This window comes from Gouania willdenowi, chromosome 15 (genome assembly GCF_900634775.1).
Source record: "Gouania willdenowi chromosome 15, fGouWil2.1, whole genome shotgun sequence".
Lineage (NCBI taxonomy): Eukaryota > Metazoa > Chordata > Actinopteri > Blenniiformes > Gobiesocidae > Gouania > Gouania willdenowi.
The window spans coordinates 27,685,035-27,711,230 of NC_041058.1; the positions used below are offsets into that span (position 1 = coordinate 27,685,035).

General features: G+C 42.9%; 1 protein-coding gene and 1 long non-coding RNA gene across 12 annotated transcripts in view; both read left to right on the forward strand.

The window, feature by feature from the left end:
- The window catches only part of stk32c (serine/threonine kinase 32C), a 250,272-nt gene that overhangs the window by 84,927 nt on the left and 139,149 nt on the right, over nucleotides 1-26,196 (forward strand). For 9 of the 11 annotated variants that reach the window (XR_003675562.1, XR_003675560.1, XR_003675561.1 and 6 more), the window contains one exon: nucleotides 8,283-8,456. Coding sequence is in view for 8 of the 11 variants with exons in the window: in XM_028467686.1 (XP_028323487.1) it covers nucleotides 8,283-8,456 (174 nt within the window). In the remaining 3 variants the exon portion in view is untranslated. Of the gene's footprint in view, nucleotides 1-38; nucleotides 648-2,756; nucleotides 2,992-8,282; nucleotides 8,457-26,196 lie in introns of those variants that run through there. The other 2 variants (XM_028467692.1, XM_028467691.1) reach the window with 2 other exon arrangements.
- Nucleotides 8,473-15,845, forward strand: LOC114476324 (uncharacterized). Its single transcript, XR_003675568.1, has 3 exons — nucleotides 8,473-9,023; nucleotides 9,294-9,350; nucleotides 15,680-15,845. It is a non-coding gene; the product is annotated as an uncharacterized LOC114476324 (long non-coding RNA).

Sequence of the window (26,196 nt, forward strand, 5' to 3'; positions counted from 1 at the left end):
ATCCATGAGTTCCACACATGCTCTGGTCAAGTGTGCGCTGCTGGGAACGTCAACTCTGTATGTAGCGCCATTTTCTGTCTAATAAGTACCTTTCTTCCTCTCCCTCTTAGCTCTGCTGAGCATGGTTGATCTCTCGTCCAAAGGTGCCACCTATTATTTAGAAGCTTTTATTGTCATTTTACACATGTACAACATTAAGGTGCTCTCCAAGAATGACATAAAACACACACTTAAATGAAATACCTGAAAAGGAAATGCGTATAAATATATAATACTAAAAAACTACAGACTATATACATTACATACACTCAATATAAAAATATAAACTGACCAGTTAGGAAATAAATAGATATGGCTCAGTGTATTGCACTTTGATGTGGATTATTGCACATGTAGTTTGAGTCATGGGAGGATGATGGTTATTTTTTGTTCAGGTTTCTCATGGCCCTCCATTCTGGAGGTGGAGCTTTGATTGACCTGTATCTCCTTCTGAGGGGAGCAGGGTGGGAGGGAGAGCTCCTCCTGGATGTGAACACCCAGGAAAATGAAGGATGATACTTTCTCCACCAGTCACCATTGATGATGAGAGGAGCGTAGTCTACCGGGTTCCTCCTGAAGTCCATGATGGTGTTGTGTGTTTCTTTTGGGTATGTGTAGGGACATTTTTCCAGTACAATAAGAGGCTACAGTAAGGATATTTTACCATTTTAGACTGTACTTTAGGTGAAAGAGCGGGGGGAACTGGTGCAGGTGCAGCTGTTGAAGCAGGTTGGGAAGGAGAAAGAGTGAATGGGAACATTTTCAGTAAGGGTAGGTAGGCAGTCGGCACGGCTGCACATCTTGAGCTGTACTTCCATATCAGATTTTCTGAGAATGGTTTTGCAACACAGGGCCCAGGACTGTAAAGTGCAAGGGAAAGTCAACATATCTAAAACAAGTAGAACCAAAATAAAATGATTACTACACACAAAGAATAGGACAAGGACAAAAGTAACTTATATAACTAATAGGAGGATTTTTTTTTTTTTTTTTTAATCAGCATTGATATCAGATGTGCATTTACACAATAGGCCTGTGAATCTTACCTGAAAATGCTATTGCATTGTTTTACATGTGTATCAAAGTGCTTCTCCAACTTCTAAAGCTTAAAAGACTTCAGTTTAGGACTAATGGAGCAGTGATACTGCTCGCAGCAAGTTGTGCAGCAGCTCTCCTCAGGTTTCAAGTTGCTGACAAAAATTGAAACATGCATCTGAAAAATAAAAATGTTTAAAACATTAAGCATCAGTGAGTGAAATAGGTTCATTTGGAAAATGTTGCTTTGATTTTAAAATAACATAAGATTTGGTCAGAGAATATTTTCTATGTAACAATCAACACAAAACCTTCAATTCTACATTTAAAACGCATGAATTTTTCATTTACATTACAACAAACCTCTGCTAAATAAGACACATCATGCAATCCTTTTTTAATGGACATACAATCACAACAATAAATCAAAATACAGATTTTTTATATTTCCCAGGGTAAACTGTTATAATAAAAACACACTCAATTATGACTGTTCTTACTATCTAAAGGTATCAATATTGTGTCATGACAAATAATACAAATAATAGAAAGCTTTTCCAAGCCAAGTTAGCTTGGCCTTATAAAAATTAAAAAATGCTTTGTGCTAATGTAATTATTTTATTTTACATCAACAGATCATCTGAAGAAACTAATAGTAGATAAATGGATAGATAGTTTTACACATCAGATAAAATACAGTAAAAAAGACAAAAGAAGGCAACACACAGAAAAACACCAGAGAACTTGTGCAATGAAGATAAATAAGCAATACAATAACAGAAGCTATATATAAAATGAAATATAATTAGAAAAATATATAAGGTATAAAGGATACAGATTTTATGCATATTTACAGGCGGGGGCAAGAAGATATATTTACATATTTAGTGCAATGCCCTAGACTGTTTATTGTACAGTTGTACAAAAGTGGGGATCAATGTCCTAAGGCAGGGGTCTGCAACCTTTACTCTCAAAAGAGCCATTTTGCCTAATCTCGCCTGGATTAAAGTCCTCCTGGAGCAAAAAAAAAAAAAAAAAAAAACATTCTCAATAAAGACAATGCAGTGTTATTATTCTATACAGTTAAAATAATATCAAATACTTGTATGAGTTAATGGATTTGAAGGGCTACAAAAAAATAACTTGAATTTGATGACATGTGAGAGATCATGTCGGTCAACACATGCTAATAGCTAATTTCTTGCAACAAATCAAGCCTGCATTCATTAAGTCGACATGTTGGCAATTAAATAAATCTTTTCCCAAACAATTAAAATCTCTATTTTCTTCCAAAATAGGGTTTTTGTTGGGTTAGTTATCTTACCAGGGATTTAAAACTTAAGGTTAGCCACAGGTGCGGGAAAGTTGATGGTCTGTAGATGTTGCAGGAGGTGAAGTAGGATGGTGGCAAAGTTATTGCACAATGTGATTAATTTTTAAGGTAACCAATTATTTTATCATTATTTTATTTTAAGTTATTGTCATTAATCATCAATACCATATTTTTTTAAACGCTACAAGGAGCCATTGCAAAAGAGTCAAAGAGCCACATGTGGCTCCAGAGCCGCAGGTTGCAGACCCCTGTCCTAAGGTCACTACAGCCACAGTGTAAGACTAAGTAATAGTCAGTCTGAACACTGCAAGTGTCAAGAATTAATAATTTCATCAATCTATTCACATAAAAAACTCTTAACCTGCCATGTTCTCAGAAATGCAGCAGATCCGACGATAGAAGAAGAGTAGCTTCTTCTTCTTCTTTGGTTGTTAACGGCAGTTGGCATTTGGCACCCAAAATGTTGCATTACTGTGCAGGACCCCATATATGGAGTGTCAGCTTCCGGAGCTGAGTGTGCAGGAGCTAAGCGTGCAGGTCTGCGGCTGGACCCCTCTCGAAACTGAAGCCATTCTGATTTACAGGTGAATTGGGCCTCAACCTTTTTTTATAGAAATGGAGCGTTGAAGGACATGTGGTCATTAAAAGTAACTTTAAGGGACATGCTTCTTATAGTATAATTATTTTTTGGATATAGAGTGCACTGCTTTATTGACTGCTTTCCAAAAAGTTAACAATAGTCCTGGAAAAACCTTTGAGACATTGGCCGCACTATATACAAATGACTAAGCCAATCAAAACGTGCAAGTAGGCGGACTACTACCATTGGAATTAATGTGTTTTCTGATTAGTTTTACCTGATGAGTTTCCATCTACACATGAACTATCCTGCTCACTGCCCTATGTCTGCATATCAGTCCATTTACAGCTTTGTTTGTTTTTACTGTAACAAGGCTTATACAAAGCTCCATCCATCAGTTCATCTTACAGTGACCTATCAACCACTGCCCTGTTCAGCTTGTTCAGATGAACGTTAATTAAAGATTAATAAAAAAAAAAATTAAATGCTATTGAATATGTAGTTATCATCAAATTTTATTTTATTGTTTAAATAAGTGATGGGTAAAAATTTAGATTATGATGGGATTTTATAACCCTGTCAATCAAAATGATAAACAATGAAAAAGACTAGTGGAAGTCATAGACCTGGTTTTAGCCAACTCTATATAGGACAGAGAAACTTTGAACAACATCATAAGTTTTTGTTCTTTTTTTTCTTAGCTGATTCTTTATTTTATCTCCCCTTGCTTCTCCCTACCCTCCCCTCCTGCCCCCCCCCCCCAATCCATTTGTCAGTATGGCCTTATTATTTCAGCCTCCATTCTTTTAGTGGCTGTCATAGCTTGGATCTATTCTGGCTGTTTTCACATGGGCTTCTCTCTTGTGCTGAAACTATTTTTTCTCCACTCTAAATACCATTTGGCTACTAAAATAGCAAAAACAAAATAATATAATAAGAATCCAGTAACTATAATACAATAACAAAAACAATAATATTAATAATAAACAATATTAAATAATAATATTAGCAAAAACAATAATAAGATAAAAGAACAATGTAATGATAATGATAGCAATAATAATAATAATACAATGACAATACTAGCAAAAGCTATAATATAAAATATTAACAATAAAAATAATACAGTAGTAGTACAATTATACCATAATAGTAATTGTCAAATTCAATGTATAGCCTTTAGCAATGTTGTCTATCTATCTATCTATCTATCTATCTATCTATCTATCTATCTATCTATCTATCTATCTATCTATCTATCTATCATGTCTGACGTTTGTTACAAACAAACCCCGTTAAATTTGCTTAAGAATTGTGCGATTTATGACAACTTTAATTGTGTAAGCAAATTATTCCTCTATAGATGTAATACACTGTAGGCGCGAGTTGCACCGTTGCAAGATGACCTCCCTGTAGGCACACCACTCTAGTGGGCGGCAGCAGTCGATGCGGCATCTACTTATATTATGTCTATGGTTTGAAAGGGGAAAACAGCAACCAAACTAAAGTCCAAACACGCATACTTTCCAAAAGAGTCCAAAAACAAGCAAACAATGAAACAAAAAGTATAGTACTTAAGGGTGCGTCCGAATTGTTTCTCCTATCTCCTTTCCTATCCACTTTTCCTTAACCCCCTGAAGTGTTTAAGTGGCGGCCATGATAGGGAGAGTTCCAATTCTCGAAAAGCTAAGGAAAGGAGTCTCAATGCTTCCTTCATAACCTTCTTTAGGATATGGAGCATCCTTAAACAAAGGAGACAAGATAACGCTGGCCGACAATTCCTTGTGGCAACATTTAAAGGGACCAAGCTCATCCAAGTGTTCACAGAAACTCACTATGACTGAAAACAGAGCACTCTGCCGTTCAAGAAAAAAGGATCAGAGAAATGTTTTGTTACATTTTATGCAACATATTTCATTCACCTAGGAATGCTTTGTGCGGTTGTACATTTGCCTGCCTACAATGTTATGTAGGCCTATATCTTGCATAAACATAACAATTTCAAAAAATCGTACTATTTTGGATTAATGTTGATTTCTGAGTGAAGGTGAGTGTGAGTAACTATTCTCAATGTGACATTCTTTTAATTTCACTTTTGTTCCTCATAGCCTGGTAGCCTATTTTTCTTTGGTTTCAATTCAAACCTTGTGATGTTTGAGATTACATCAGTGGTTCAGTGGAAAGTCTTATAACACATGCACGCACGCACGCACACACACACACACACACACACACACACACACACACACCAGCCTGTCATTGCCTGATCTCGTTAGATCTCAGAAGCTAAGCAGGTCTGGGCCTGGTTAGTAGTTGGATGGGACCTATGACATTTCCAGGTGCCAGGGGGACAGATGCTCCCGCACTGGTATCTGTCATTGTGTCCTTGGGCAAGATACTTCGCTCACATTGCCTCCTAGGAATGTAGTATGAGAGTGAGTGTTGGTGGTAGTCAGAGGGGCACTGTGGCTGCCTCAAATTTTCTGAGATACTGAATTTGGAATTTTCATTAGTTGTCAGATGTAATCATAAAAATTAAAACAAATAAACATTTAAAATATATCAGTCTTTGTGTAATGAATGAATACAATATTCAAGTTTCACTTTTTGAATGGAACTACTGAAATAAATCAACTTATTATATATATATATATATATATATATATATATATATATATATTGTCTTTAGCCCGCGGGACTTTATAACGGCAGGGGATCTAAAACTGTCATACTCAAACAAGAATTCCCCCTCTACCTTGTCACCGAAGCTGGCTGCCTATCCTCTATTTTTGTTATCTAATAAAGAAAAGGACTAAGTGTACTCCCTCCTATTGGAAGTCTATCCTATTTTTGGTCTCTGAGTAGTCTCGCTATAGTTTTGTGGGATTGATATTAGGACCCATCCAATATAGGTCGAAGCTGGAAACAACTCTTTTTTACAACAGCATGAGTTAGCCCACCCCGGGCACCCCTGTTAAGAGGATACCAAGGGCAGGCTCACTTACCAGAGGCCTAGAAGTGTGTCCTCCACTCAGGCGCCGTCTCAGATGTGGGTGTTCGCAGGCGGTTAATTTTATCAAGTCGGCTTCTTAATAGTTAATGAATTTTTATTATAGGTTTACAAAAATTAAAAGTCAATCAAAAAAGTTTCAAAGTATCAAAGTCTTAAACTATCAGCCGATAGAGAAAGAAGGGGGTTTCATGAACAACTAGAATGTCCGTGTAAGAGAAGCCCCCGAACACAATATATCAGTGGTATATATAGCCTGAAGCATGGTGTGATAATATGTCATAATACATGATCTGACCACCTAAGCGAATAGAAAAATAGGACAAAAGTTCACACAGATGTCATGGCCCAGCTGGCGTAACAGGTGTTCACAAAGGGTGGTTTCCACACTAGTTGTTGTTGTTTGTGGTTAACACTTGATACATAACAAGGCGTTGTCTTCCTGTTAAGTAAAGTGTGACTTCTTACACCTAAAAGTGTGACTTCTTACACCTAAAAGTGTGACTTCTTACACCTCGAGGTGATAGTTTTAGCACCTTCTGTGGAAAACAGGTGTTGTTTTGGGTATCACTTAACAACATTTACTTTGCAGCTGTGTCTTTACAAAAAGCAGTAAACAGGTGTGACATGTCAGAACAGGCGAATAGCTGTAATGGTTAAATAAGCATTTCTTTTGCAGAATAATGAATGAATGATTAATACACACCATACAACATATATATACAGTATATATACACACACACACATTAACAGGAGTTCCATGAATCAATGATTGATTGCTAAATCTGTATGTGTCCGTGAATTGCGTGGAGTGAATTTGAATTTGAGAAGCAAAACTTTTTGGAATTTACTAAGCTGATTTTTTTTCAACAGGAAAAATACAATTTCAAGTAACAAATTCAGTTTCAAATCAGTAAATTAAATTTCAAGTTGTTACTTTAATCAACTATTCAAATTCAGTTTCTAGTGGCACAAACCTCAGCCTATACACATACGCTGCAGCGACTGCAAGCAAGGTCACAGGGAAAACATGGACTGCATTTTCAGTGATGTGGGCGTTCTCTACCACTCTGGTGGTAGAGTATGTGGGTGGGACTAGAAGCAGAAGCTACAGATAGCATCGTCGTCTGACCCAACTTATGAACTGACAATTTCAAACTAAATTAATCAGCTTCATCAGTTGCTCTGTTTATTTCATGCCACAGATAATCAAACTATTTTGCACTGTTCAGTTTCCACTTCTCTGGAATGTTCTGTACTAAGTGCTGTTTTTTTTTTATTTTAATACACAAAAACACATTTGTTTTAGAAAGTTTACAAAAAATAATTTAAATTTAAATTAGAAAAACGTTGCTTCTTGTGTCAAATGTTGTTGGGTCATTAATTTGGATACATTGAGTCCCACCACGAATATACGTGTGTGTATATATATATACAGTATTTGTATATGTACTGTATATAGTGAGAAAGGTCTCTCCCCTCTCACTCTGGGTCAGAAAAGACTTTACAGTCCTACAGACAAGTCAAGGAATTTGATAAAAACGAGCTTCAGTACAGAGTGATTGACCACCCTTATAAACAGATTACTTTCTTTGATGCTTCCATCAACCATGTAACTCGCAATTGTCCCCTTTTTTTCTTGTTAATGCTGTAAACATACTGTTACTGTGCAAACCTGTTTGTTGTTGTACTGTATTAAAAAACAGGCTGAAATAATAATGAATTATCTATCAGGTAGCTGTGAAGTTTTGTGCTTGTGTGCTAGGTTCGCTCACATCCTGAGAGCGAACAGTGCGCAGGGGTGTCACTAGGTTTTAAGGACGCCCCTGAGTGTTACCAAAGCGGTTCTACAGCACAAAGAACCTTCCATCAGCTTATTTTAAACAAATAAAAGCTGTTTTACAGCTTTTATGCATTATCAATTGTCAATAAAAGCTGTTTTACAGCTTTTATGGGGTAAACCTTGTATTTTTGTATCAATGTAAGCATTCTATATGCATGTACTGGTAAGCATTTTTTTACACAGTCCACATCTCACACATACTAACCTTAATGCCAATCTTTTGTATGTTAAATGTAACATTGTCTATGTAAGGCTTTCTCACTTAGTCGTTGTGCTTCTCTTGTAAACATGCATGTAAGTCTGAGGATGAAAGCTTTGCACAATGTAAAGTATGTTTGCAGCATGCAAGCTCAAATATTGTATCTGTCTTGTGCAATTGCACGTCTAGCTTTTGCACTAGTGTCCCAACCACACAGTGACTGAGCACCCTGTTATCCTGCAGGTACTCGTTCCAAGATGAAGAGGACATGTTTATGGTGGTGGACCTGTTACTGGGAGGAGACCTGCGTTACCACCTGCAGCAAAACGTCCAGTTTAGTGAGGATGCTGTCAAACTCTACATCTGTGAAATGACACTAGCGTTGGATTACCTGCAGAGCCAGCAGATCATTCATCGGTAAAGCGACACACTGACAGACAAACAACCACTCGCACTCATATTCTCTTGCCGGCAATTTAGAGACTCCAACCAACCTAGTCATGTTTTTGGAATGTAGGAGAAATTCGGGGTATCCGCAGGAAACCCATGCAAACTCCACACACCGCTTTTCCACCGGGCAGGCGCTGGAGCTAACTTGGAGCTAGCCCGTGTTTGGCTCCAAGCCATTCTGTTTCCACCAACATAGCTCCAGCTCTCAGAGCCATAAACCAGAGTTATGCTGGCCCCACATAGCTGCTGGGCTACAGCTCAGCTCTGAAGTGGGCGGGTGCTAGGCAGGGTTATCGACGGTCCTGCAAAAATGAAAAGCAGCCATTTTTTAAGCTGGGGAGCTGTTTATAGCGTTAGCGTAAATCCGACAAAAAAACATTTAAAAGTGAGTCACAGAAGACATTGCAGTGGTCAGAGGAGAACATTGTTTCCTGGTACTGTGGGTGTCTGAAGAGATTCAGGGGAAAGTAGGCGGAGCCCCACGGACCGAACAGATCTACAGCCACGGAGGAGCTTGTCCTGTTACTAATCCTGGTAAGTTTTATTTCACCCTGTTTTTAACCTACTACAAATATTCACTTGCTACAATAATCCCTAATCAATATTATGAACGTTACGTCTAACGTGGTGCAGGCTTGCCAGTTAGCCGCTGGTTAGCTAGGAAACCATAACAATGCTTTAATATTCCTGAAAGCAGCTGCAATATTTCATTGACCTGTATTCAGAACATCCCTTATTGTTACACAATGGCCATGTAATAATGATATTGAACTATGTGGTAACAACGTTTCTTGCTCATTTCAGTGTTGGATTTGGAGGTTCATAAATAGCTCAGCTCGTCTTCATCTCAGAACAAATCCAGTAAGATTCATTCATTCTATGCAAACATCAACTTGATCAATATTATCTGTTGGTCCATCCTGAAATATCATTATACACCATTTACTTGAATTTATATTTGTTTATGGATAAATGAAACTTGTATTAAGAACTAATTATTTTCTATTCCTGGACAAATCATCAAAAAGCATTGCACACTATTGTGCACTTGTTTTACCATATTTGATTAACTGTCTAGTAGTTTGGGGAAATATATACATGACGAACATAATGCAAAAAAGATCCATCAGACTGATACATAACACAGGATACAGAGAACACACACATGGATTATTGTTAAAAACACCAGATTTAAAACTCATCTAAATCTGATCTCATCAAACATCCCTAAGGAAGGGTAAGAAACACTTACGATGTATGTGCAAGAAACTGCCACTGTAAACCCAAGCACTGTTCCAGACTCGAGGACGCAGCCAGAATAGCAGAAAGAGCGGGGGTCAGGGAGCCCAGGCAACCCCCCCCCCCCCCGGCCGAGCAGTCCCCCAGACGCCCCCAAGACACCAAGCCGAGAGGCAGCCACCGCCCCCACATACACACCCCAACCCCAAGGCTACACACCGACATCCACCCCACCCCCACCCCCGCAACGGGCAGCCGGCGGGCACCCGTCAGTGGGCCCAGAACCAGCAGGGACCGGACCCCAGGCCAGAAGGACCAGGAATAGAAGCAGCACCGGGAGCAGCACGCCCGAGGACAACGACCACACCCCCGGCCACCCTGGGCAACAAGGGGACACTGCACGCCGCACTGCCAGCCCCCAGGCACACCGAACCAGCCCCCCACAGCGCTCCAGGTCACCCTTTTATGACACCACCAGCGCGATGCGCCTCAGTTATTGCTAAAGTCTCCCCGCCGGCCCACCCACCCCACACCGGCATGCGGCGCGCGCAAACCAGAGGCGGTACTTTGGGCACCGCCCAAGCATGGGCCACCCTACGCCGCACCCACTGGTATGCAAGAGTGCGGCCCGCAACACCCACCCCGGAAGACCCCCGCCAGGACCGGCGGACTTGGCCAAGAGCACCCCCCCGGGACCGGGAACCCACAAGGGAGAGATCCCGGGCGAAACCCCCCGGGGAGGATCCCCCCCAACCCAGCCCACGAACCGGCCACAGTCAAACAGGACCGCACAGCCCCAGACGGCGCAATGACAGTAGCACAGGCCCCACCGCCCACCGGACAGCGCAAGCCACAAGGCAATGCCACCCACCGGAGCGCGAGAGACCGGCGGCCGCCACCGCAGGAAGGAAGCACTCCAATGGCACCCACACAGTGCGGAACAGCAGTCCCCATCTAAGGGCGCCCCGGACCCACCCACTGATCCGCAGATAGCAGGACAGACCAACCAGGCAGCCAACGGCAACTGCAACCAGCTAGCGCTGCCCCCCAGCAAACAGCATGATCTCGAAATGCCGCCTCCTCGCACGGCCCGACAGCAACGGCTGGGGAAGCAAAGGAAAAGACGGAGATGCGGAGGACGAAAAGGGTGAGGTGACAGCCGCAGGAACATGGTCACCACCATGCAGTTAAGAGGGGGCATCTGCCGCAGATTCACAAGGGCCATCCACCTGTGGGGCGACCTCACAGGGGACCACAGGACCCGGGTGGGGAGGTTGGGGCCCCCGTTCTAAAGACACTGGTGGCAGTAACATAGCAGCGGGACGCAGACTGGCGCAGGGCGAAGCTGCCGTGAAGGCATGGAGAAACCATTGATTGTGCAAGGTCAGGCGCCCCGACCCGTCGACCCTGACACGATACTGATCATGATCCAATGACTCCACAACCACCCCCGACCTGTCCCATTTGTGGGGGCTCGGGCCCTGTTGATTCTGAAGGAAAACTGTTTCACCGAGCGCCAATGGGCGAAGTGGCCTTGAGTGGGCAAGCAGGGACTCTGTAGTACGGGCCGTACGGTTCTGGAGGGCATCCTCCTTTAGCCACCCCATGCTTGGCGCCAGAGCGCTGGCGAGAGGTTGAAGTTAGGGTCCGGTGTGTTAAGCAACTGTAACATAGATCAAGACTACCGGTCGGGCCAGTGTTGAACGCCAAGAGGCGCATAGCAGTCTTCACGGCCACCTACGCCCTCCCATTCGACTGTGGAAAGGCAACCGAGGATATGCGATATGTAACGTGCCACAAGCGCAGGAAGTCTTCAGTGCGGCCCGCCGTAAACTCCAGGCCCCGTTGCTCGAGAGTTCCTCCGGCACACCGAAGGTGGTAAAGAACGACCGGAGGTGGCTTACAAGGCCAGCCGAGCCACCAAAGTCAGTGTCCGACGTGGAACTAAGGAACTCCACCCAGCCTGAGAGATGGTCCTCGACAACCAAGTAGTGGCGGCCCCCGTAGTCAAAAAAGTCAGCAAATGGTGTGGACAGTGGGGAGGACGTGAGGGGGGCATGGCTGCTTGCAACTTGGCATTGCGGTACGCACATCTGTTTCTGATGTCACGAATGTCCCTCGACACGCCAGGCCAATAGACTATGGCACGGGCACGCTGCTCCATCGCCGAAGTACCTTGGTGGGCAGAATGGAGGTGCCACAGGACTCTATCGCGGAGGGTTGGGGGGATAACAACACGGTCCTGGTATAGTTGGACACCTACCTGTGCGTAGATTGACTCGCACACTGGAGACAGGTTCGCTAGCACAGGGTCGTCCACATCAATCCTCCCCTCATGCTCGATGAGATACAGGAGGTGGGCGAGGCACACATTTGCTGCAGTCTCACACGCGAGGAGAGTCCACGAGATGGGTCCGAGTTATTGTGCATCCTCCCTTATAGAGGCCATAAATGCCTACTCCACCTCATTTGGAACACTCATTGACCACAGGAAAGGGCCGTCAGGAGAGGTCGAGGGGGAAAGATGTCTCGAGGCTGCATCAGCTGCGTGATTACTCTTGCCGGGCAGATGCGCCATGGGAGAGTACGCTGCTTAAGTCTGAACAGATGAGAGTTCATTATCTCATCCAGTGTTCGGTCGCCAAAGATCTTCACCAGAGGCCTGTGGTCAGTGACAACAACGAGGCTGTCACATCCCTTCTTGGAGTATCGAGTCTGCTCCAGGCCCCAGGCGATGGCCAGGGCCTCCCCTTCAATGGCTGCGTAGCTTTGCTCCGTCAAAGTCAGGAAACGTGAGCCGGCAAGGGTAATCCTCCATCTCTCAAGGCAGCAGTCTGGGATGCTGGATGGGCAATTGCAGTGTTGTTGAAGCAGAAAGTAACCAATGCCGCACCTGGACCAGTCAGGGCGAAGGCAGGTGCATTTTTGCATGTCGAAGATCTCAACGCCCTCTCGGATGGCCTCGACAATGGCCTTTCTGGAATCCTGGAATGCCTCCTCCAGCTTGGGGGACCACGAGAACTTACAACGAGGGCTGAGAAATGGCTTAAAGAGTGCCATTGTGTCGCACAACTGGGCATAGTTGGCCACCTGGTTCACAAGCCCGAATCAGCTCCTGATGTCCGTCGTGGAGTCAGGGGTGGGGAATTCTCATATAGCATCCAAGTACTTGGGAAGCGGCTCGATAGTGGCATCCGCGACTCTGAAACCAGCGAAATCGACAGTAATCTCCGCAAATTGGAGTTTGTTTGTTTGGTGGGGGAAGATGTTAAATGTAGATGAGGCGTATCTCTCGAGCAGCCAATCTTTCATCCGGCCATTATTTTCCGGCATGCAAGGGAACGGCAGTTCTGTGGGCCGTGTTGGTGGGGCTGTATGCTGGGGGCACAAGCACTGGGCAGGATGAGTATTATCCGGGTCTTTGCAGCTGGACCGTGTGGCGTTGACAGACAAGGGCTCAGATGACATGACAAGAGTGACAGGGCTTTGTCCGTCTATGGACGGAAAGTTCATGGGCAGGAGGCCAAGGTTGAGCAGTGACTTGTAGGAGAGGTACATGGCGCGAACAGTACTGCTCACGTACACCATGGATCGGCAGGATGTCACCACACCGCTGCTGGTGTCAGTGGCTATAGGGGAGCGGTTTGCGGCTGACAGGCTCAGGCTGTTACGTGAGAAACCACAAGTCAGGAACTCCTCCAGTGACCAAAGGTCCGACTGCGCACCGGTGTCAGCAATGGCAGATACTGTCGCCTGAATGTCCGAGCCCCGGTCACTGGTGCTGCCTCTAACGCCCACCATACTGTCAATTGAGATAGTGATGGGCACTCGGGGGTGGTCTGTCAGCCTCGTACGTTTCCACTCGCCTTTATAGAAAATATGGTGCAGAGCCTGAGGGTTGTAGGATCATTGACACCACCGTGAGTCATCGGGAGACAAAGTCAGCGGCGGTTCATGCAACGCTGGACAGGCCGGGCACCAGATTGAATTGAGGAAATCTGGGATAAGAGCTCTGATTCCACAGCGGCTTGTAGACCAGCAGATGGCGGCTGCTCCTGCCTCTTACGATAGTGGACCCTATAGCAGTCACACAGTCAATGCACACCCCGTGAGGTTTAGTATTCCATCCACGAGGCCCCAGTGTGAAGACCTTAAAGGCGCTGTTACAGTTTGGGCATGAGGCCTGCCTCACCTTGTCTGCTGGGGCTGGGATCGGTGCTGGGTTTGGCGTAGTGCTCAACTGCGGGGCTCTTAGAGAGCGCTGGAACAACGACATGGCTGATAGGGTCGACACTGGCAGAGCATTACGAGCCATTTCTTTGTTCTCAACAAGCGCAATCACACCATTCACTGGTTTGTTTATCAAATCAGGTATGCCTAGTGTCTCACGGCATACTGTATATCGCAGTCATAAATCCCGTTGATAAGAACGTCACGAATAATGTAGTCTGCATAGTCCACGTCCCTACCACACCCACATAATGCGTTAAAGGCACATGTCTCTGCTTTACCCCGTACTCTGGCAGTGAAGGCACGGAATGTCTCATCACGTTCATGGTGTAACTGGAGCAACTCAGTACGCAGGACACATGTAGCCACAGGAATGACCGCTAGTGACCGCATGGCGGCGATGAGTTCAGGCAGAGGTCAGAGCAGCATTGGGGTTAGCTTTCAACAGGCTATCCCCGAGTTCAGGCCCAGCGCACTGGAGTAGCTGGAAACGGGCCTGGGCATCGCCTATGCCTGAACCAGCATGAAAAAGATTCCAGCGGCTAGTGAACACATTCCATTCCTCCACTGATATGCCGATGTCAACTTTAGGACGATCAAGCGTTGGTCCCTGAGGTAGTGAGTGCTGGCCATGACAGGTGGGGTCTGATGGGCGAGGGCCTCAGACACATCTCCCGTCTCAAAAGCGCAGTCAGGGAAAAAGCAATCGACGACAACCATGGCTCATTCATGAAGAAATACACTCCTCTATGTCAAATGGTTGCTTTAATGACAGAGATGAATGAGCCCTGCGAATACTAAAGTGCAGCTAAGCAGAAGCGTATAACTCTTACATAAAGCTAAAGCATATACAAGAACAGCTCACAAACACGTCTTAGCAGGAGGGAAGCAGCAGAAAACATTGATGCCTCCTGACTATCTCAGACACCAACAAAGCACAGGCCTACAGTGGCCTCTAGTGTTGCTGGTAAACCTTGCAAAGCAAGTAAAGGTTTACTTCCAAAAGGGTTGCAGAAAAGATTTTTAGAGAAAGAAGGGGAATATAATTTAAGAGGAAAACTACATATCAAGATGAAATATGCTAGAACAACAGTGAAAAAGATGAGTATAACAATATTATGGAACTGCCTAAGGGATGAAATGAAACAAAGCACCAACATAAACCAGCTTCTAAAATCATATATATATTTTTAAATCATATATCATTAGTAAGTACAAGAAAGAAGAGCAACAATTTTACCTAGGACAACATTCATATATAATATGTATATAATGTTATAAAATATATTAATACATAACAAACATAATAAAAAGTTTTTATCAATTTAGAAATTGCCCCTCTAAATTTAATTGATGAAATTTGGGTCGTAAATATTAAGTTTAATATTAGTTTAATATTAAGTACATGTCATATATACATTCATGTGTATGTACGTATGTATGTTTGATGTGAATGTATAAACTATATGTATAAAACTTGTGTAGAATATATATTGTGAAAATAGTAATATAAGCCCATTTTTTTTTGTGTACGATATAAACTAGAGAGCCTTGTTTAGTTTTGCTGTGATAGGGTAGGTATGTACAAGCTTTGCTTCAACCTACACCCTTTTGGCTTAAGAATTACACAATTGAGTGTTGTCTGTTTTTGTATTTTCTTATGGTGGAGACTGCCGAAATAAATAATATATTTAAATATTATTTTTAATGCTTCTATACAGGAAAAAAGGAGGAAGATGTTAATGCAGATTTTCTTCCATGGAGCAGTCAGGGACAGTTCATGGACCAGAACCAGCAGGACCAGGACTACGTCCATGGTCCATAACCTCCAATTCATGATGAACGCCACAGCACTGGTTGGACTGGTGTTGGTTCTGTTGCAGATAGAGGCAGGCTTTAGCCCTTTATAATAGAAAACCCACAGTAATTTTTTATGTAAATGTTAATATATATTGAGTTGGTTTGTAAATCTATTTTTACTTTATGCAAATAAAGTTACTTATTTTGTATTCTACAAGGACTTTGTTCTTTGTTTGTTGCCTACTTGTAAGCACACACAATTATTTTATTTTTATTCAGATAATTTAATTGTGAGGATGCAATGGCATCCTCATTATTGTTATCCGTGTCCTTTATTATTGTGATAAAAATCATGAAATCATAATGTGGGAAAATGCTAAATAATGAAATGTTTTTCAATAGCTTTGAGGTCATGTGACCCAGTGACTTTAAACTAAGTTATAATAGTAGTCCTAGTCCCAGGCTATCACGCACATCTTTTAGTTTCCCTGTTTTAAGATTTGGAATTTTTTTTTAAATCATGAAATGGAAAAATGCTATAAAATCCACAATTTTTTCAATAGCTTTGATGTCATGTGACCCAGTGACTTCAAACCAATTTATAATAGTAGTCCTAGTCCCAGGTTATCAAGCACACTTTTTGTTTCCCTGTTTTAAGGTTTTGGAATTTTTGAAAAATCATAAAGTGGGAAAATGCGAGAAAATTACTTGTTTTTCAGTTGGACAGAGTACCAATTCAAGAGGTAATAACCTCTTTCCAGTGTAAGGCTTTACAGTTATTCTGGCCCCTAGTGGTGAAAAAACACTTCTTACACGTGATGTGTCTTGCACATTTATTTTTGTTTCATCATTACAATCTGGAATTATGTCATCAGAATCATTTAAATTAGGTTAATTTAAATTAAGTAGATTAAAACTTAATCAATAACCCTGATCAGATTCAGTAAACCAATGATCCCTGAGGGGAAATATGGTGACATTAATGCTGCTCTGTTACATCTTTATTTGACATGCATAATTAAAAATAATCAGAATATTCCATGTCAGTACAACTTATATTTACCTTTTAATTGTATCCTACTCATTATTTTAAATTACATTTTTATTTTTGAAATACGTTTTTGTTTAATCATGGGTTTTTTATTTATTTGTGTTTTGTTTCCTCACAGGAGTTAAAAACTAGTATTTTTGGGAAAAAAAATTAATAATATTTCTAAAAAAACGGAATTTTAAAAAAATTGATTCGGGAAAAAAAACGCATATGCATTTAAATGTATAAATAAAATAAAAAAATAATACAATATCTGTCATCAACTCTATACAGTACTTACTTAGGGGAACATCCTGAACAAACAATAAACAAAGTATTATGGGATCCTGAAAAATAGGACACAGAGGAACAGAGATGAGCTTAATATTAAAATGTATACATAACAGATTGTGATTAACTGATATTTTCACAGATTATGTACTCACCACATCAATAAACAGTCACCTTAGACCTCCACAGCTGCAACACTCCAGAAAATTTCCTCAAACATGGCAACCTTTGAAAACTGAAAGGAGACAAACATGAAAGGTGAGAAAGAATAACACCTGATGTACTTTGATCAGATTACCACAGTACTGGTACCTTCACTCTAGAAAAATAGTTGAATCATGTATTTTATACAGTACTTACTTTGAGGAACCCAAAAGGCTGCATGGTCTTGTTTCCTGAACAAACAATGGGATCGGATGGGATCGTGAAAACAGGACAGAGAGGAACAAAGATGAGATGAATAATAAAATGTATAAATAACAGATTGTGATTAACTGATATTTTCACAGACTATGTGCTCACCACATCAATAAACAGTCACTTTAGACCTCCACAGCAGCAACACTCAGCACAGCAACACAGAACCTTTCTTCAAACATGGCAACCTTTAAAAAGTGAAAGAACACAAACAGAGAAAGGTGAGAAAGAATGACACCTTAGACTTGATCAGATGATCAAGGTACCGGTATCTTCGCTCTAGAAAAATAGTTGAATCATGTATTTACAGGGGTGGAAAGAGTACAGAAGAAATCTACTTAATGTACTCAGAGTAAACTTAACTTAGTTAAGGGGGGGGGATCTCTCCCATGCAATAAAAAAAAACAAAAGGACGTCGATACAGATCAAACTAGGTTCTTTTTTTTATTATTATAATTTATTAGAGAAGATCAAAATAACTTGCATGAGAACAAGACATGGTGTGGCTAACCTAGATAAATAAAATTAAAAAAATAAATATCAAGGATGTCAATTCGATGACGTAAGTGCTTGTGTCAATACATCCAATGTGTCAGAGCATCCAATAAATCACCTCTGAAAGCAAGAAATGCATACAGTATGTTTTATAAAGTCTATAAAACATTCTAGGTGGAATCAGCCTAAGGAGGAAAAAATGATATTGATGCCCCAGGACAGGGGTCTGCAACCTTTAATCTACAAGAAGCCATTTTGCCTCATCTCACCTGGATTAAAGTCCTCCTGGAGCCGAAAAAATACCTTCTCAATGAAGACAATACAATGTGTTAAATTCTGTACAGTTAAAATTATAGAGAATAATGTCTGATTTAATTTGATTTATATTGATCATGTAAATGGCAACTTACAGTTTAAAATAAAATAAAATAAATTGACATCAAGTAATAAAACAGTATTTTGCATCTTCGAATTCTTAAGTATCTCAGTTTACATGAACACAATGTTATATAAAGAATATGTTTTTTTAGTTAATGTGTTTGAAAGGCTACAAAAAGTAACTTGAATTTGGTAACACATGATCATGTGGTCAACACATGCTAATTGCTAATTTCTTGCCACACATAAAGCATGCATATTTAACTGGCACATTGGCGATTAAATTATTCTGTCCCCACACAATTAAAATCTTTATTTTCTTCCAGAATAGTGATTTTGTTAGTTTAATTATCTTACCAGGGATTTAAGCCACAGGTGCAGGCAAAGTTGATGGTCTGTAGATGTTGCAGGAGGTGAAGTAGGAAGGTGGCCGAAGTCATTGCACAACGTGGTGGGGCGGTGGGTCCCTGGGGGGCGCGGGGGGGGGGGGTTTGCTGGGTGCTCTCTTTGCGAGGTCTCTCCGGGCGGTGCCGGCGTGGGGGTGCTTCTTCCCTTCAGGTGTGGCTTGGTGCTTGTCTCATCTTCTGGTTGCCTTGGGGGCGCTCCCTGCGGTGTGTGGGTCCGGGGCAGCCCGCCGCGCTGGGATGGGCGGTGGGCGTGCTGGAGGTTGCTGGCGTCTGCGCCGGGGTTGGGGCGAGGTTGCATGGCGCTCCGGGATGATGCTCTTTGCTGGAGGGCGACTCTAGCTGTTCCGGTGGTTGAGGTCAATATGAATGCTGGCGGGGGGCCTTGCGGCTGGGGGTTGGGGTCGGTGATGAGATGCGCTGGGTGCTCGGCTCCTTGGGGCTTTCTCGGGTGTGTGTGTGTGGGGGGCGGTGACTGCTTCTCGGCCTGGGGACATCTTGGGGACATCTGGGGGGCTGTTCTGCCGTGGAGGGGTGGCCTGGGGCTCCTTGGCCCCCACTCTTTCTGCTGGCCTGGCTGCATCTGCGGGCCTGGGGTGGCCCCTGGGTTTGCAGTAGCGGTTTTTGCACATACACTGGTCTACGATGCACTGGCATGTCTTGATATGTGGGATAAAACTCATACTGGGCTTAACTTTAGACACGTTGATCCCAAATACATGCTTCAGGTATTGCCACTCACTCCTTCCCTCTGTCCACAGCCACCACCATTGTACCTAAGCTTCACACTTGTCACCAGACTGACTTCATTACACAACATAATAAGCACAATATGTTCTACTTCACATCTCACTTTCACTGTAAAGTAATCTATTCTTCCCCACCCTTTCTATTTCCTGCCTTGAGTCTCTCCCTCCTGCTTCCTGCTCCCCTCCCCCTCCACCTAGGTGTAGTACTGCTCTCCCTTTTTACATCCTCCCTATCATAAAATGTTTCTTACCCTTCCTTAGGAAGGGCTGGTGATGGTCACAATTAAGCAATAAAATAAATTAATTTATTTCATTGCAATAACAAAACATGCATTGCTGTCTCATAATGATTGCACTTCTTGTGGTGTTGACCTTAGACAGCATGTGCAGTAAAAAAAGAAGAAAATAAATTAATAATAATAATAATAATAATAATAATAATAATAATAACATGATCATTGCGCAAAACTGCTGATGAATTGGCTACAACACCTGTAGCTGTTTACAAAAAAAATGCACAGTGGCTTATCAGGCACTGCTGGAGGACGACGCGCACGAGAGACCAGAGTCGTTGCGACAGGCAGTATTAATTGGGGGGGCATTAAGAAAACTTTGGGGGGCACAAAAACGCTCCGCTCTGAGTCGCACACAACCCCACAAAAGCTACTCAATTACAACAACAAGAGTAAATGTAATTTGTTACTTTCCACCCCTGTGTATTTTATACAGTACTTACTTAGAGGAAACCACGGCAGGCTCCCAAAAATGAGTGACAGCATCCTATAAGAGACAGTGAGAGGTTAAGGCCGGAAGAAAACAGCTGTTTGTATAAACAATACCTAATTCTTATATTTATTCCACCTAGTGTCTTATGCATTAATACCTATTAAGATGCACTAATTCTAATAAATTCTAATTTAGGCATTTTCTGAGGACTTTACTTGTTTGCACTCAAGTTAGATGCAAAATGTTTTCTCTGGATTGTACTTTGTGCAATGACAGTAAAGTGTAATCTTATCTTATCTGATACATTATAATGAGTGTTTTGATAATTTTATTTTACCTCATCAGGCTACAAAAGTAACTTTCTCAACAGCTCTGTTAGGAAGTGGTACCAAAGCGGCTAGGATGTGATAGGAGGCAGACAAGGGAGACTTAATCCAAATGCAAAAAAAATGTATTTACAAAAAGAAAAGGTCAATCCAAGTTGTACATGCAATGTATGTACATCTAGCATGTGGACAAGTGTAATCATTGTCTTAGCCTCCAGTGTACCCAGCTACACTGACATCCAACCTCCCCAACAGTCCTAGACCAACTGCTTAAATAGACTCATGTCAGCAGGAGTCAATCAAGGCAGCTCCATCAACCTAGGTAGCTCCAAGTACTTCTCCCTTAAAGCAGGTAAAGAAGATAGTCATTCCCAACGTCCACTCCGTACATAAATGCTACATGAAGTGCCAAATACTGTTTCTCTATAACAACGCTTATTTAAATAACATTTATCACTTAATCAAATAAACAATTTTACCTCCCACCCTTCCTACTTGGTCTCACCCAGTGACATCACCAGTGACATCACTGGAGATGTCACCCAGAATATAAATGCAGGAAATGGTGGTATCACCTTCCCTTTGTCCCTGGAACACATGGTGGTGCAGGTAAGTAACAAAGAAGACTAAGCAATTAAGTAGTAATGCTAAACTAGTACACAATATGAAAATGATGCTACAAATGGTGTGTTCTCACCCACTTTGTCAAACTCCCTCCCCCTTATGACCATTTCTCTTCGGTGTCACGGAACAGGAAGTCAGAAATGTTATTCTTGTTCCCCGGCCTATACTGGACCTGAAACCAATAAGGCTGAAGAGACAAATACCATCTGGTAATTCTGGCATTGGTGTCTTTCATTTTGTGAATCCACTGCAATGCTCTATGATCAGTCTCAAATACAAACTCTTTGCCAATGAGGTAATACTTTAAAGTGTCTAAAGCCCATTTAATGGCCAGAGCTTCCTTTTCCACTGTTGAGTACCTCATTTCACTTGGGAAGAGTTTTTGGCTAATATACTGCACAGGAAACTGGGTCCCATCCTTTTCTTGCAGTAAAACGGCTCCAAGACCCACTCCGGATGCATCTGTTTGTACCGTAAAAGGCAGATTGAAATCTGGACATTGCACAACAGGATCTTGACACAGACAGTTTTTCAACTCATTGCATTCTCACTTTCTTGTGTCCACTTAACCCTTACTGGGCTGGTTTTGCGAATCATGTCCATTAGTACAGCAAATCTTGAAGAGAAGTCAAGGATGAGCCAGCGATACCAGCCAACTAACCCCAAGAATGACTGTAACCTCCTCTTTGTGTTAGGCAGTGGTGAAGTTGCAATTGCCTCCACTTTCCCTACCTGTGGACGAATGCCTCCGACCCCAATCACATAACTCAGGCTTGACAATGTGACACTTCCAGTGTTTGGAATAACGGCATTTAAAATAACGGCGTTATGTAACGGCCTGGCTTCAGACTAAACAGCTCTTTCGCCATGTAGATTTGCAGCTCCTCATCTTTCCCTGCTGTAAGGTGACTTAGATCTGGAAACACTAAAGTCTCAGATGAAGAACGAAAATACTGCTCCTGTGGGTCTTCCTCATCAACCACTGTGCATGCTCACAAGGAGGTTGCCTGTTCTGGTTGGTCTAGCCACTCTTTCAGAAGGTTCACATGAAACACTTGATGCTTTCTACGGTGATCTGGTAAAGAGAGTTCATACGTGACTGGGCCAATATTTTTATTAATTTTATATGGCCCCTGCCACTTTGCAAGAAGCCCACCTTCGGATGTTGGTAGCAAAAGGAAAACCTTTTGGCCTTCCTGGAAAACCTTCCTCCTTGAAGCTTTGTCATAACTTTGCTTCTGACGCTGCTGTGCTTGAGCCAGATTGTCATTGGCGAGTTCTTGAAACTGGGCTAGTCGCTCTCTCATTTTCAGAACATATGAGAGCTCACTGCACTGTGGTTGTGGCTGTGGACCCTCCCAGGCCTCCCTCAAAACATCCATTGGACCTCTCACCGAATGCCCATACAAAAGTTGAAAAGGTGAAAATCCAGTGGATGCTTGAAGAACTTCTCTATAGCCAAACATCAAGAACGGCAGTCTGATCCTGATTGATTCACAAACTTCTTTAGCACGACCTTGAGGGTCTTGTTAAAACGTTCAACAAGACCATCTGTTTGTGAGTGGTATGGACTGGTCTTTACACCATGAATTCCCAACAAGCGGTACACTTCTTTTAGCAAGCATGACGTGAAGTTTGTCCGTTGGTCAGTGATGATTTCCCTAGGAATGCCAACTCTGGAAAACAGCTGAATGAGGCAGTTGACCACCTGGTTTTGATTTTTTATAATGGGAAGACCTCCGGATACCTGATGGCATAGTCACAGACTACTAGCACTGTTTGCACCTCTAGCCTGCACTACTCCTTTCTAGTGGGCCCACAATATCCATGGCGATGCGGGAGAAGGGCGTACTGATGATGGGCATGTTAATGAGGGGACCCCTATCAACTTTCCTGCCTGGAGCTGTCAGCTGACATTCTGTACAAGCCTGACAATATGTTACAGTGTCCACATATTGCTGGGGCCAATAGAAGCATGGAGACATCCTAGAAAATGTTTTTGCTTGGCCTAAGTGACCAGCCCAGGGAATCGAATGATTCAGATTGAGGATTGTGGGCCTCAAACTTTCGCGAACAACTAGCTGATCACCAATACGACTACGACGATACAACCTGTCTTTTTTTACCACAAATTCTTCCTTTCCTCTCCCTGTGACTTGGACTGTGTCAGGCACACTTTTAGAAAATGAACACACCAGCGGGAGGTCCTCTCTCTGTAACTTAGCAATGTCGCAAGGAATAACAAAAAGGTCAGGATCTAAAGGCCTGGATATCTTCTCTGCTACTTTTGTTCCTGGGCGACCGTGGCTCAGGTGGTAGAGGGTCGTCGTCTGATCGAGAGGTTGGGGGTTCGATCTTAGTACCTGACTATGTGTTGAAGTGTCCTTGGGCAAGACACTGAACCCTAAGTTGCTCCCAGTGGTCGACTAGCACCTTGCATGGCAGTCCTGTCCCACTGGTGTGTGAATGTGAGAGTGATTGGGTGAATGAGCTATGTAAAGCGCTTTGAGACTGCTTCAGTGTGGTGATAAAGCGCTATATAAAATCAAGTCCATTTATCATTTACTCTGTCCTGTCTCCTCTGTCTTTTACTTTTCCTTTCCTGGCCCCGGCTGGTTGATTCATCACAAGGCAGGTCCTCATTTACAAAAGGTAGCGCCTCCCACCCCTCTTCTGCGCTATCCTGTTTCTGCTGGCTCTTGGACTTTTTGACAGCAAGCAGGTTTTTACTGAAGATGCTATCTTTAGCCTCACAAAACTGTTTGGCTATCAACTCAGCAAGGATAGGGAGATCACAACTTAGCACAACCTGATAGGGAAGTTGTTCTAATACCCCTACTGACATGAGATAGTGCTGGCCTTCGACCTGGATAGCTATCTCAGCTATGGGGTACCCTACCTTGTCTCCATGAATACAGCAAACATCAACTGTCCCTCCACAGAAAATAACATCCCTAGGGAGACTATCCTGCCTAACTAGGGTGCGATTACTTCCTGAATCAAGAAGTGCTACACAGGGTCTATCATTTATCAATACCCCTATGGTGACCTCCTCTTGGTTACCTTCTAATACTTCATCCTTAATAAACTCACAGACTGAAGACTGGGGAGAAAAACACATGTAGTTTTTGCTAACCTGTGTTTTAGGGCACTCTGCTATAAAATGACATGTCTGACCACACCCATGACATGACATATTTGCTTTATTTCTAGGCTCAAATCTAGTTGAATTTGAGTTAATGGGGTAATGTCTTGTACTTCTGACTTTAAACTCGTTTCCACCGCTAGGCTTACTCAATGAAGTGGGTAGACAGGACTTCGCTGGAAGATAGTCTTTTGCTGGTCGGCGGGCTGCCAGGAAAGCTTCAGCCAATTCTGCTGCCTCCTTGGATGATTTTGGGGTCCGCTCTTTGATCCAAGTGCAAAGCTCTGGATTCAAGACTTTGAGAAACTGCTCCAATATGATGTTGTCTCCAATTTGTTCCTTCGTCTTCTCCTTGGGAACCATCCACTTCTCATACAGGTCCTTGAGGTGGACCTGTAACTCTTTCGGCGTCTCCTCTTCTCCTGGAACACTGGAACGAAATCCTACTCTGTAGGTCTCGGCACATATTTCAAACTTCTGTAAAACAGCACACTTTACTTTTGCATAGTCCATGGTGTCATCAATATCCATTGCTACATATGCAGAAAGGGTCTTCCCAGTTAGCAGGGGAGCCAGAGGCAGAGCCCACTCTTCCCGAGCCCACTGAGCCAGTCTTTCAAAGGTGATTAAATAATGCTCAATGTCCTCACCTTCAATGTAGGGCTGCATTTTTGGGCTTTTCCAGCCTGAAAACCTCAGAAAACTAGAATGCTGCTCTCTGGCAGCTAGCGACGCCGCTTCAGCTTCATGCCTGTCTTGGATAGCTGGTGAGGACAGGGGCTCAGCCATTGGTTCGTTTGTGGAGGTGGGCGTGGCTACTGCACCTTCCATGGGCCATTGGTGAGCCTGGCGGTCTTGTTGCACCTCCTGCTGGAGCAGGGCGAACTGGTGCTGCATCCGTTTCCATCTTTCCTCTTGTCGTGAGCGGTCCTGGTCTGCCCTGGCATCTCGATCGACTTGCTGTTGCATCAGACATTGCAGAAGACTTGAAAGCTCAGCCATGGTTCTCTGCCCCTCGGGTTGACCACTTGTTGCCCCCTGCTGGCCACCGACCTCTGTGGGCACTTCCAGCGGGCACTCAGTCATTGCGAGTTTCTTTGGTCGAGTTGACATTTCTTCCCTGCCTCCTACTGGCCTGGATCCCACCACTGCCACCAAATGTTAGGAAGTGGTACCAAAGCGGCTAGGATGTGGTAGGAGGCAGACGAGGGAGACTTAATCCAGATGCAAAAAAATTATATTTACAAAAAGAAAAGGTAAATCCAAGTTTGACATGCAATGTATGTACATCTAGCATGTGGACAAGTGTAATCATTGTCTTAGCCTCCAGCGTACCCAGCTACACTGACATCCAACCTCCCCAACAGTCCAAGACCAACTGCTTAAATAGACTCCTGTCAGCAGGAGTCAATCAAAGCAGCTCCATCACCCGAGGTAGCTCCAAGTACTTCTCCCTTAAATCAAGTAAAGAACACAGTCATTCCCAACGTCCACTTCGTACATAAATGCTGAATGAAGTGCCAAATACTGTTTCTCTATAACAACGCTTAATTAAATAACATTCATCACTCAATCAAATAAACATAATTTTACCTCCCACCCCTCCTACTTGGTCTCACCCAGTGACATCACCAGTGACATCACTGGAGTTGTCACCCAGAGTATAAATGCAGGAAATGGTGGTATCACCTTCCCTTTGTCCCTGGAACACATGGTGGTGCAGGTAAGTAACAAAGAACACTAAGCAATTAAGTTGTAATGCTAAACTAGTACACAATATGAAAATGATGGTACAAATGGTGTGTTCTCACCCTCTGTCACAAGCTCACTCTTCTCAGCTACCCTGTCAATAA